This window comes from Poecilia latipinna, unplaced genomic scaffold (genome assembly GCF_001443285.1).
Source record: "Poecilia latipinna isolate Pla-1442-1.1 unplaced genomic scaffold, P_latipinna-1.0 Scaffold449, whole genome shotgun sequence".
In the NCBI taxonomy this organism is placed as follows: domain Eukaryota; kingdom Metazoa; phylum Chordata; class Actinopteri; order Cyprinodontiformes; family Poeciliidae; genus Poecilia; species Poecilia latipinna.
The window spans coordinates 260,847-274,199 of NW_015113065.1; the positions used below are offsets into that span (position 1 = coordinate 260,847).

General features: G+C 41.8%; 1 protein-coding gene across 11 annotated transcripts in view; it reads left to right on the top strand.

Moving 5' to 3' along the window:
- The window catches only part of mafgb (v-maf avian musculoaponeurotic fibrosarcoma oncogene homolog Gb), a 30,052-nt gene that overhangs the window by 4,759 nt on the left and 11,940 nt on the right, over positions 1-13,353 (top strand). For 4 of the 11 annotated variants that reach the window (XM_015038700.1, XM_015038694.1, XM_015038698.1 and 1 more), the window contains exon 2: positions 11,111-11,140. The exons of 1 other annotated variant lie outside the window; for it this stretch is intronic. Coding sequence is in view for 2 of the 10 variants with exons in the window: in XM_015038689.1 (XP_014894175.1) it covers positions 2,298-2,486; positions 11,111-11,140 (219 nt within the window). In the remaining 8 variants the exon portion in view is untranslated. Of the gene's footprint in view, positions 1-41; positions 208-1,563; positions 2,487-11,110; positions 11,141-13,353 lie in introns of those variants that run through there. 6 more of the 11 variants (XM_015038695.1, XM_015038703.1, XM_015038689.1 and 3 more) reach the window with 5 other exon arrangements.

Here is a 13,353-nt window from a genome sequence, read left to right on the forward strand (position 1 = left end):
GGGGGGGGGGGGGGGGGGGGGGGGGGGGGGGGGGGGGGGGGGGGGGGGGGGACGCTGCTCTGCTCCTCTCAGCATGGGGATTCCCTTGTTTTGGGGCTGAAACTAAAGGAGCGAGGGGTCGTCAGCGGCAGCTCGGATCGGTAACTACACCTAACCTCATTAGCGGAGAGGCGGCGGCAGCGGCGGACACAAGCTGGACACATTCAGGTAGGACAGCTGCTCGGTACCTGCGCCGCCTGAGGTGGGTTTATTTGACGTGCTGACTCGCTGCCTGTTCGCCCTTTGTTAAGTTCTGTGACTGAAACGTGCCTACAAATCGGACTCTACGTGCAGGCTGTCATCCCGGAGAGTCGGTAGCTGTCAGACGTCCCAGCAGCTAGCTTAGACGGAGCGGCTGTTTTGACATTTGCTTTGTGTCAGCCACCCCCCCGACAGGCCTTCAGCTCATGCGTCTGTCAGCGGAGAGGATTTATTTTTCCTTTTTATTGTGTGAGTGAGCGTGAGTGTGAGTGGAGCGACATGTGGAATCGGTGGGTTCGTCTCCTGGCATGCCGGTGTTGTATCTACACCGGCTGGGCTGGCGGCAGAGATGCTGATTCATCACAACGTTGTTATTTCTCAACGTTTGCGCGAGCGGAGCGGAGGCATGAGGGAGCCATGGCAACACGGCGGCGGCGGGCGGGCGGACAAAGGTCTGGAGCGAAGGAAGAGGAGCTCAGCTCATATTGTGACGAGGGAACAAAAATACGCTCCGTTATGTCGCTGATATTCACTTTTTTTCTTTCTCTGGTGATAATTAAAGCATTTCTGTGTCGAAAGAAGCTGGTTTTTAAAACGGAATTTGAGCTGAATTCGTTTGTTTTCCGTTCATTTGTTCCGCTGGTGCTTTATAGGCAGAGGCTCATCAAATGGCATCGTACTGTAAACTATTTTAGTCACCATGTTTTGACCTCTCGGTCGCATTTATTTAGAGGGGTGGACCGTTTGTTCAGGGAACCTACTCATTTACCGGATTTTTATAAACATTGACATTAGCTATCATGAACGTATTAAAGGGATGATTCTGAATTTTATTTCTTTTCAAGCCCCCAACCTGACAGGGACTACACTGAAAATCAGCCTCTATTTATAGCTAAGTCTGCCACATATATAAACCGAAGTGCTGCTGTTATTTATATCCACTGTCCCCTTTTAATTTATTTGAAGTAAAATAAAATGTTGTTCTGGTGAACATTAATAAATTAGAAAATAACAGGGAAGCTAATTCTCCATTCCTTTTAGCTTTCCATTAATATATCAGGATATGTTTCAGTGATAAACATCATTTTTTAAATGTGTCTTATGTAATATTCATATGTGTTTCAGATAAATTTTAATTAGTTTTTTTGGTGGGGGAAGCTTAGCTTATGATGAGGAATAAAAGATAGGTTCTGGTATCGAAGTGATGTTCGCTTTTTTTGGTGATTGTGGGGTAATTTAATTTGGTGGTGGTGAATCGTAAATTAGAATATTGCCAAAAAATATATATCTTATTTCAGTAATTCAATTCACCTTTCATACTTTTTCCTTCCACTCAATTTTCCATTAACATAGTAGTTGTATATATTTCTGAGCTCAATTATTATTTATTTTGGTCTTATTTAATCCATTTTCAGAAAAAACTGTATTCCATACGCATTGAAATGATTAGAAATAAACTCTTGGAATATACCGCCCGAAATGAAATTCAACTACAGCTTCAGTTTTGTAATTAAATCACTGAAAGATGAAAGTGTTGCCGAAATGCATGTTTTAGAAAAATATCAAGTTTTAAGGCTTGAATTTCAGTTCTGTTTTTTTGTCGAGTCCCAGGACATTTTAAGACTGTTGGTAAGTAGAAAGCGTTAGCCGTCGACAGCTCTAAAAACTCGATTACCGAACAGCCGAAATCTACAAAGATACAAAATATAAATAGGTTAAATGATGCTCAGAAGATGCCTCTGCTCATAAGTGCAGTCGGTAGCTGTTCATTTAGTATAAAGTCAGATTATCTGGTTTATTGTTGAAGACCAGACAGAACCTCAATCATCTTAATTTACTTCACTCTCAAAAACGTCATAAAAGTTTGGCTAATTCATGAATCTTTGAACCATCTTCATATTTGGTTAGAGCTGTTATTTACAAAGAAGCTGATGATTATTTTCATGGAAAATGGAGGTTAGCGGCTATGCATCTCCAACTGTGTGAAACATCTTCTTTTCTCCTTTTAGATGAGTCCAGTTGCTTAATCGAAAAACTCTTTGCATGTTCTTTTATCAATGAAGACTATTGATGGCGTATCTACTTTTATTTCTATTATAATACGGATCAATTCGGAGAGTGTTTTTTTTTTTTTTTTTGGTTGGGGATGTCCCCTTTGGTTTTGGCTTCTCTCAGACTATAGTTGTTTATTTCTGGACCAATTAATCTGGATTAGGATGAAAGACAAAGAGAGTTATCTCCTGCAGGTAAGAAACTAAGTGCTTATAACTTTTTAACAGGAACTCACTTAAAAGTTGAACTATCCCTTTAGACTGATTTATAAAGCAGGTTTTTAACCTTCTTTAGTTGATTGATGTTGTGTTTATTTAAAAAAAAATAGTAAGTACAATAATGTATATATTTGGTTACTTTCATAGAGAAAATCTTGATAAATATAAACTTACATCTGCCTGTGATAAACTTTAGTATAATTAGCTAGCATGATTCTTCTTCTCTCTTTTTTAAGATGACAAAATAAAAATCTAATAAATTACAATTTACAAACATGCTTTTGCCTGTAACATTTATTCAAATTGGGCGTCACAACATTTGAAAACCTCATATCCGTTTCTCTGAAAATATTGGCTTTACCTTAAGTAACTCCCCCGATAAAACAAACAAAAGCCAGAGAAAGGGATTGACTGTTGTGGCAGTTAATGAACCCCGCAGACCTGAGCTAAAAAAGGAAACCGGCTCAGTGAACTATAATGCCTTGCAACAGAATATCCTCTGATTGATCTCTTGTGGATAGGCCATTATCTGCTGCCTGGTAGCAACCTATGAGCGGTGCAACTCTTAAACACTAAAGAGTAATAGGGAAGCTCTGTGGGCACAAGAAAAACAGAAACTTCACCCCCTAATGACTCCATATCAGCAGCTTTAGTTAGAGTCAGCACTCTGCAGAGTGTATCAAAAGTATGTAGTAAGCAAGTTGGCAAGTACTGTAATAGAGGGTCATAATGATGAAACAGTTGTATCAGTATTGGAGGGAAAAGCAACCCCCCCCCTCCCAACTCCTTACCACCACCACTGTCTTCACACACTTTCCCCATTTCCTTTCTCTTGTTGAACGTACGCACACACAACCTAAGGGGCTTAGCTTTTTATACTTGGTATCAGTATTTAATCAGTGCTTGAAGTGCATTTCTCTGTCAAGTACTTTCCCATCCTTCCCTGGTGTTCGCGGTAATTGAACGCTGACCAATGCTTATGTGTGCAACTTTGCTGATGGTGGCGGAGCGGCAAGACGCGCGGAGCAAGGGGGATGAAGGAAGAGGGAGGAAGAATGAGAGATGGGATTTGCGGAGAGATTGAGAACAAGGACCTTTTTGTCTTCAAGGCATTCCCCTGAAAATGCTGAGGCGAAGCAAATGCGCTCTCGCTTGACAGATGGCGTTTTCACTTGTTACTTACCACAGCTAGTTTCTTTGCCCTGTTTTTTGTGTGTGTGTGTGTGTGTGTGTGTGTGTGTGCGTGCACGTGTGTATGCGAGAAAGAGAGAGCGAGTGCAAAGATATACAACACCTACAAGAACCTCAGATCTGCTTGTTGTTGGGCATTGTAGCAGCGAAGTTAAAAAACACAACGTGTCTTAGTTCCTTTTTTTGTTGGTTTTTTTTTCAAAGGGAAGTGATTTTACTAGCAGTTGGTCTTTGAACATTTCGCACTTCTTTCATTTCCACCCCGTCACCACGTCTGACCTGAGCTGCCTCCTTCCAGGACAAAGTCCAAAGCATTGAATTCGGTTTAACGTCGCTCTGTTTCGCCACATCAGAGCAGTTTGTGTGTCTGAGTAAAGAGCAGCTCAATCCCCTGCGTGTACGGGGATCAAGCTGATGAAACGCTCCGTAAAACCTCCTTTGAAGGGAAGACGGGGGCGAACAGCTAAGACAGGTGTTTGCTCTACAAGACAGAAAGAAATTTGTTTAGATTTATGGCAGAAAATATTAACAGGTATCCTGTTAATATAGCCGTCTTTTTCTCTTTGTGTGTGTGTGTGTGTGTCTGTGTGTGCTTAAAGGCAAGAAACGTTGGTGTCCAGGAACATCTGCTAGAGCTGTATAAGAAATAAAAGAGCTTAGCTATTATTTTTTTAACTTTGACCTTAGTTGTGTCATTAAGTTGCTAATAAAAGCATGGTGGCCTTTATTGCTACCCGTATTTATTGGCAGACAAGTAAAATGCCTTAAAACAAACTCGTCATCTTTCATTGCATTAGAATAATCTCACACTGAAAAATTGTAGAAAAATACACCTTTTAATTCAGGTACCTTTCCTCTGTGGTTAAGAAATCCTTCTCGGTGCTTCATTTCAGGGTGCTCTTGTTGTTCTGTTCACTTCAGCTCCCCCAACAGAACTTAAGTCTAAAGTCGAATTTAAAATCATATGGGATTTCAAAAAGTTTATGGTTTACGTTTCTCTGCTTTCTAATAAGGTCCCCAGGATTTTTGGAAGAGAAACACGTCCACAGCATCACAGATCCACCGCCGTACTTGAGAGCGGACGCTCCAAACCCAAATCTTCGTCTCGTCTGAGCAAAGCACAGGGTTACTGTTAAACTCCTGATCTCAAACATGGTAGATGGAGGCTGTTATGGAGACCTGGTGACTCAAACATGGCACTTTTTGCTGTAAACGCTCTCTCACAGTGAGCTTTGGACGGTTTAAGACATCTCAAGCATTCTCCATCACTGTGAGTGGTGGCAGATAAATATGACTCCTTGCCCAGGCTGCTGATGAGTGGCTAAGATAATTGTACATCTGTGAAATGTGGTGCTCTAATGAAACAATTAGACATACACTGAAACTCAGGTGATTTTTTTTTTTTAACTTTCAGCTTAGGGAGATTACGCTGAAAGATGCATTTATTTACAGCATTTTCCACAACTTTACCAGGAGCGCCTACAAATAATGACTGCTGTTGAAAGATCTGCTTTTCATAAGTTAATTAAAAGACTCAATAATACCTTTATTTGATTATTATAACATGAACTTAACCTGTGTTTTTACCATTACCTTTGTCAGTGTAATGCCATAAAGCTTGTTTTTGCATAGCTTAAATACCAGAAAAGCTTTAATAACGAGCGGTACAGCCCAGCTTGTTGTGTCTAAATGAGTGTTTTTTTCAGTCCGTTAGGTTTGTCGAAAACCTAATTACTGATGTTCGGTTTTAAGTTGTTGCGTGATGTGGTCTGTTTACCCCCGAGTTTTGAGAACGCATTAAAGAAAACTTCACACGCGCTGCCCTTGCACACCTAAAGCTCTGGATTGCGATAGATTGCGCAGGTGTTCACGATACTCTGTCCACCTTCTCTTTGTGTGTGTTTAAAGGCAAGAAACTTTTGGTGTTTTTTGAACATAATTCACAAGTATCGTCTGCGTGTTTACGATCGTCTTTGCAACTGGGATTCCTCTCAGAAAACTCTTGTTATGCTTGCAAATTTCAGAAAGTATTAGCGAGAAGTAAAACGAGAGATGGAAACGCGGGAATAAAAGACAGATTTGGTGGTGAGTGAGAGAGGCAGGGAGGAAAGGAAGCAGTGGGGCAGATCAATATTTGAGTGTTTTTTTCCTCTCCACAGTAATGATGAAATATGGTGTAAGCAGATCTGGTGCATAATCATTGCTGTGCTCCACTGTCTCCCCCCCCCCACTACACTTCATCTGCTTCCGCATTAGTGGGCTGCGTTATTTAGACTGTTTATACCCAAACTCTACAAGTGCACTAACTTCTTTTTACATAACCAGACTGAAATCAAGACAAATCTCATTAGGAGACGCACCAGAAGGATTAGCAGACAGAAAACAAGTTCACGGTTTTAGTTTAAGTCGTGTTCAAACTCTCATTTAGCTCTTCAGATCAACGTACGTCTCGAACAAAGTTCCCACATCTCCCCTTTGTGGCAACAGTTTTCTTCGCTTTCGAGAAGTTTCTGTCTGCGTGAGACCCTCTGTGCACAGCGACAGTCCTGCGGCGTCGAGGCCCTGTGAACAGCGCACAGCTTCGACGGCCCTAGTAACAGAAATACCCACACTACCGGTTGTCTACTAGTTGCATCATCTCAATGCGCCAACTTGCCGCAGTTTTCAACTGCAGTGTGACGAGTCTCCGATTGTGGCATGAATTTGTGAACCTTAAAAAGAAAAGAAAAGAAACAACACGGCTCTCTGTGGATCAATGCCAGGGAGTTGAAAGAGAGGGAACAAAGTCTGCATGTCTGTAGCTCACGGTGTGGCGGCAGCTCTTAGCCGTCACCTGTGTGACATTAAAATATTTCCAAGGAGCTGGAAGCTCTCCTGAGTTTCTCTCCTTCCAGTCTTTTTGGGCTCTCTCACAGAAATAATCTTGTAAAAATAGTAAAAGAAAAAAAACTATCTTGACAATGCTTTTAATTTTTTGGGTTTGCAATCAACACCAAGTACAGTTTATCATTATAATGATAAATCAAAATTGTTGTGATTGTTGTAATAAGAAAGCTATGATAATTTCCCATCCCTACTTGTTTTCCAGAAGTTGCCAACATTTCCCTTTAATAAAAGACAGACATTAAAACCCTGAAAGAGTAAAACGAAACAATGCTGCTTTATTTTCTTCAGCTATTCTGTTTTCTGCTGAAAGTCTTGCTCTCGCTCACTCTCTCGCAGCCCAAATGAATCGCAGATTGAACATCTGCTAACTTTTTCAGTATCTTCTTACATCCTGGTGCCTCCTCTGATTTCGTGTTTAAACACCTCAACATCACAGAAAATGACAAACTTCTAAGTTTCTTTCCTGCAGTCACAAGTTAGGGATTGTCAATGCGGCAGTGCATTCGCCTATTAAACATGACATAACATGCTTTTCTCTTTTGATTGTAATCCAGCTGGGGCAGAATGACATCAGCGCTGCACAGTTCAGCTCACATGACCATCACAACCTTTGCCCACATTTTCACAGGTCAGGTCGCGTGCTTTCCTGATATCATCCAACCATAGGTCAGTGTGAAAACCAACCAACCAGACAAGCTGATCTCTCAGCTTTAACTTTGCCACACTGTCAAATCTGAAGCTGTTTTTATTATTTATTAATTTGAGGAATTTAAGCTGAACATAATCACTAAAAAACAAAACATAAAAGAAACAGAGAGGAAAAGTAGAACCTTGTTTTTGTTACTTGTTTTTTTTTTTTTGCTCTGGACTGTTTGCGTAGCGTGACGAGATGAACTCCTTAGTGAAGAAAAAGAGGCGGCGTAGCTGCAGCAGTACGTATGCGTGCTTCTCATACCGTCCAGAATGATCGGCAGCTGATGGAAAACCTTAAAATGGGCACCAGGAATGTCCCCGAGCTGAAGGTCAGAGATCCCTGTGGCACCAGGCACGTCTCTGCGGTTTCGCCGAGACGCTTCTCCGTGTACTTTTCTCATCAACATGCCTGATAAAGATCTGAGCATTTCGACAGAGGAAAACGGCGCTTATGCGCCGCTCCAACTTTCTTTTTCCCAAACTGCTACTGCTGACCAGTATGTAGGTATAGAGAGAGAAATAGACTCGCTGTGTGCTTTGACTTAATGTTTGTCTCCCCTTGCAGCTCTGTTTGTTTTCCAAGCACACACACACACACACATGCACACGCACACACACACACAAAGAGGGAAGCAACTTAACCAGCAGTCCAATCTTTCTCTATTCAAAAAAAAAAAAGGAAAAAGTGCTTATGAAAAAAAGGGAGCCAGAGCTCAATTGCCTGACAGTGCAGTTTTTTTTTTTGCTTGTGTTGGGAAATTTGTCATCACACTCCGACTTACTACCTGAAATGGGAAAAACGTGTCGACGCCAGGAGTTTTTCTTGCCTTTAATAACACACTTGTTTGACAAAACACACACACACGCACGCACGCAGGCTTTTAACTTGCAGAAAAGTGTGAAGATTGTTGTTATTTTTCTCCTTCCCTGTGTTTTCTTCGTCTCCGTCTGTTATCATGCTTATTTCACGCTCTGCATACCTCCTTGTTAATGTCTTCCCTATTTTCTTTCTGCTCCTGCACGCGCTCCCAGCTCAGACGGCTGTCCTCTTCTCGGCTTCCTGATCTCTCTCTCCCTCTCTCCATGGTCCTGCATCTCCACCCTGAGCGCCTTCTCTATTCACAGGTTGCCATTATCTCTGATCTGGCTCCTAATTCTCAATTAGCCTCCACACAGTGACCGTCGTTAATTATTTACCAACTCCCTCAACACCCTCGGCCCGCTTTAGATCAGCCAGCTTAAGCGCTGCTTTGTTTTGGTCTCTCTCTCTCTCTCTCTCTCTTTTTTTTTTCTCTAGCAGAAGCAAGGTGGGACCGCAGCCAGCAGCTGTGTTTTTGTAGCTCTCTGAGGTTTTAAACTCACGCTTTCCACATTATGCTGCCTTTGTGTCTCTCCATCCACGTTCCCTATGTGTCCTGCTGCGTGTCTTCGCCGCCTCACTCGGATGCCATCCTTTGTGATTTCAGTTATTGCTCAGAGAGTTGCCTGAGGGAGACGGCGCAGTTAAAGCAGCTGTTATGGCAGGATAATTCAATAAACACTGCATCTCAAACGACTTGTGACTCTCGCGATCTGTTCTTGATCATCCCCTGAACGCTGCGTTGTTTATGTGCGAGCACACCCACTCGTCTCCCTCCCGGGTGGCTTTTGGAGCATCTAATCTGGACGTTTATTCCCCCCTCCCCATGTCTGAGCAGCTAGCTAAATCGAAAGTCTCTTTCTAAGAAATTTGTCTGTGTGGGGCAGCAGTGACCAGAGCAGAAGGTTCTTTAAAACAAGATTAATTAGAGCTTCGTCTGAATCAACAGCACACACACACACACATGCACACAAGCTTAGAGTTCATTATCCTGTTAGTCTGCATTACACGAAGAGAAAGGAGTCTTGTGCTCTTCCCTCTGCTCTTTAATCTGTCTTTATAAGCCTCATATTTACCACTCTGACCTCCTGCCACACCTTCGCTTTTCGTACCATCCCGATTTGCTAACAAGGCTCGATGTCAGAGATTATTTGAATTTTGTAGCCAATCCCAATCGTAGTTTTTCTTAAAGCTTTGACTTGCCATTGCCCATTTTAGCCAATTTCTTTGTATCTTTAAGGAAGTTTTTGCACCCGATAGTCTGGTAGACTTGATTTGATCCCAAAATTGCAACATTTCAGATGGTGCAAGTCCCTTTCATACTACATTGTGTCAAACAAACTAAACTGTGGTGGCGCTGCATCAAGGACAACTGAAGGACACAACATGAAAACCTCCGAAGAAGACATAAGAACAACTTCCTTTTTCACTAGATGTAAACAATAATGGACAAATGTCAGATTTTAGTGGTTGTAGGATTTCTCTTTTGTCTTTGGCAAAAGACCACCAGCCATTTCTCCCTCTGGTATTAGGAGACTAACCACACTCCTCGTCTTCCGGTCATCCGTTTGTTTTGGATGCATTTGCCCAGAACGCCTTGTGCTACAGTCACTTCCTGCTTTTGGAGTGGTCTCCGGTCAGTGTGGTTTTGGATACGATCCACGCCAGAGTTCACTTCAGCCAAACTGAGACCTTAGTTTGTAGGTGAACCAGAGTTCACTTTTTCGGTCCACATGAGAGTTTGATTAGGCATTCACACCTCCCCAAGCGAACCACACTTTCTTGGCAAAGGAAGTGGAGTTTGATTAAAGCGGACTAAACAGGGCTGGTGTGAATGCAGCTTAAGACTCCTAATATACATTATTTATAATTGGACCAGAGGAGATGTCACACTGTGTGTATGACAGAGTAGTCACTATAAGACATGGTTTAACTAACACTTCAAAACAAAAAGCTCTTTCACAAAACATTCATTCGGACTACAAATTCCATTTGTAGTCGGAACATGGAAATCCCGACTTCCAAGTCGGGAAAATCAACTGGAATGCCTCACCCTAGTGGGTTCTGTGCAGCTTGATTATTACTACTGTTCATGCCGTAACGCTGTTACCCAGCGGTACCAGGGTACGGTTGGAACAATAAAGGCTTTCCGACTCTTAACGAATGGAACAACTGGAATGCAGTGAAGTGGAAAGTTCCTCCGACTTCCCAGTTACGAGTTACGTTTTAAAAAGGGTCGCACCATTTAGATGCCTAGTTGTCATTTCTGTAGGACCTGGGCGTTGAAGTCAACCCAGCGCTGTCACGCCTCTAAGGTGGTCACAGAAACACAAACCAAGTCTGCTTCTGGGTCAAGGATGTAATGGAAACTAACTGGGATCACTGCAGAGTGCACATACAGCATTCCTTGTCACTAGCAAACTTTAGCTGAGTCATGGTGAAGTGTACTAAAACCAAAAAGATCCCTGGATTTTAGCCAAGGGTATTTCTTTCTGTAGCAGTGATGCTTGAGAAGAGGATAAAACTGATAAGATGCCAGCTATGTGTTTACCCCTCCAGAGTGGGAGATGTTCAACACTCATTACAAGTGCAATGTTGAATATCAACTCTGCTGAGATCCTCTCCAAATCTCCTTTGGCTGGATTTTTGCGACATGACAAGTGCAATATATTGTCGTCTTGATTTGAATCTGAATGGCCAAAGGCAGCTCAGAGAGGGGCTCATCTTTGTGGACTGATGATGGAACTATTTGCGAAAAGGGCTTAAAAAATGGGATCTGTCTTATCTTATTTGTGATTAGCGCAGTTAGCTTGGCTTGGTTTACTGAAACAGTAGTCTCTCTGTGTGGATATTATACAGATTGTAGACTCTTAAATTAATAACTCAAACGGATTTAATAAGATGTCTACTGCTGTTAGTTAGGCCTTCCTGTTGTCTTCTAAAAGTCTCACTCTCTCTTGTTCTCTTGCAGCCTGATTGCACTGAAATTCTTCTACATGAAGTAAGAACAGTTTCCTTTTAAACATATTTGTACACGTTTTGTTCTATACTTTTAAACGCTCACAGAAACTATAAATTCACACCTTCACTCAATAACAACGTTCACACTGAAGAGTGTCTGTGTGATCTGGTACCACTTTTAATTAAGACTTGAGTTTTGAGTTAGTTCTTTTTTTTAATGCCAGTTTCTTGATGCGTTTCTTGACGATGAGGCTGGCGGTCTCATGTCTGATGGATCAAAACCTTTCTGATTTGAGGATCGCTGCTGAGTTCAGTTTTTTTTTCTTTTTTAATATCGCAGACTCCAACCCGCCTCCACCCCTCCATCTCTCTCTCCTCCACCTCCCCGTACTCAACAGCTAAGCTCCTACAAATGTGTTGAGGATGCATTTTCACCCAAACGCTTTCCCACCCCTTCCTCTACCCTCCCCGCCGTCCCACTCCTCCTCTGTCTTCCTCCTCCTCCTCCCTGCTCGCTCTTCTCTTTTTCTTCTCTTCTTTCTCCCTTGTCATTTGCACCCCCCACCCTGTCTTCCCTCCGTACTCAGCATTTTTCCCAACTGTGGGTGTGATGTCTCTGTGTAACGCTAATCAGCTCTGGAGACGTCAGCATTCTTTCAGTCCTCTACCAACAGCACCCCACTCCTCCTCTTCCTCATCTCTTCTTTTCTCCCCTCTGTCCTCATCTGCTCCCTCCCCCCCCACACACACACACCTTAATGTCTTTCCAGTCTTTCACCTGTTTTTTTCCCTCCTCCTTCCAGATTTTTCTTTTCTTGTCTATAAGCCATATTTTGCTCATCTCTAACACTTTTCACCTTTTCACCCATCCCCGCCTCTGGGTCCCATCCTCGGGGTGTGTGCGTGGGTGTGTGTGTGTGTGTGTGTGTGTCGTCTCTCCACTGTAACAGTAAGCAGCTCTACTCTTGAGTTGTCAGCGTTCTTTAAGTTGCTCCATAAAAATACAGCCTGCCACAGCAAAAAGCCTGTCTGTTGTAGCAACAGCGGCTGTGGCATTGACCGCTCTGCAACGATCACCCCACAGCCATTATGGGAAGGACACCCCTAGACTGTGTGTGCAGGTGTGTGTGCATATATATTCACAATATATATTTGTGTGTGTGTGTTTTACCATTTCTCATTTCGTAAGACCCATTTCTCCAGAAAATACTACGATGTGAGGACCCACTGCTCCAAGAAGGAGTGCTGCTTTTGGGCTAGTTGTTAGGTTTAGGACTGAGATGTGAACTGGGTTTAGGTTTAGGGATGTACTGGTAATGATTAGGTTCAGGGTCAGGGTTAGGATTAGGCTGCAGAAATGAATCAAAATGAGTGGAAGTCAATGAAAAGTCCTTGTGAGGATAGAAAGATATAATGTGTGTTTGTGCACTGATCCGTACAATTAATGGCGTTGTGCCTTTACTCTACACGTAATCGTTAACCTGGGTTACTTCCATGTGGTCTAAAGGTCTGAACGTTTCTGGAAGTTGTATGCAGTAGTTTAGTAGTGTGAATTTGAACACATTTTTTTTTCTTAAGACAGTTTTATTGTGTTTTTTTTAAATGGAAATAGTAAAAAGCTAAAGTGTTATTACCTTCATAATACCATTGGCGAGTCACATTTGCATAAAATACCCACAGTTGATTTAGATAATAGTTGTTATGATGCTGAAACATGCAGTGAATGATGTCAGCATCTTTTAATCATTGCAATACGGTTTCATACTTCAGATTTTCTTAATATCACGCAGCTCTAATTAACTATAGACTGCAGCAGAATTACATATTAATTATTCAACTATATCACTTCATATGCTTTTTTTAATTATTTATCTTTAGGAATAGCAAATTTTACATTTTAGTTTACTGAGAAAATATGCTGAACTTTTATTGTGTCCTAAGCCAAGTTTCATTTAACAAAACAGGTGGCACTTTTGGACAACTCGGTTGTTTTATTTTTGTTTCACAGACTGATGACTGGCCAAATAATCATTTTGTGGATTTTAAGATATAACCATTTGTTGGGAGACAGAAATGAGACAAAATGCTGCAGCACAACAATCAAAGATCAGGATGCAGACCGTTGAAAATAAATATTTATTTATAGTAAATAAAAAGACATGTTACCTTTTTTTCCACTGGCTTTAAATCAGGCTAAACCTTTCATGGTTTAAATAAATAAGGATTACTAAAATTATTTTTATTTTCAAAATG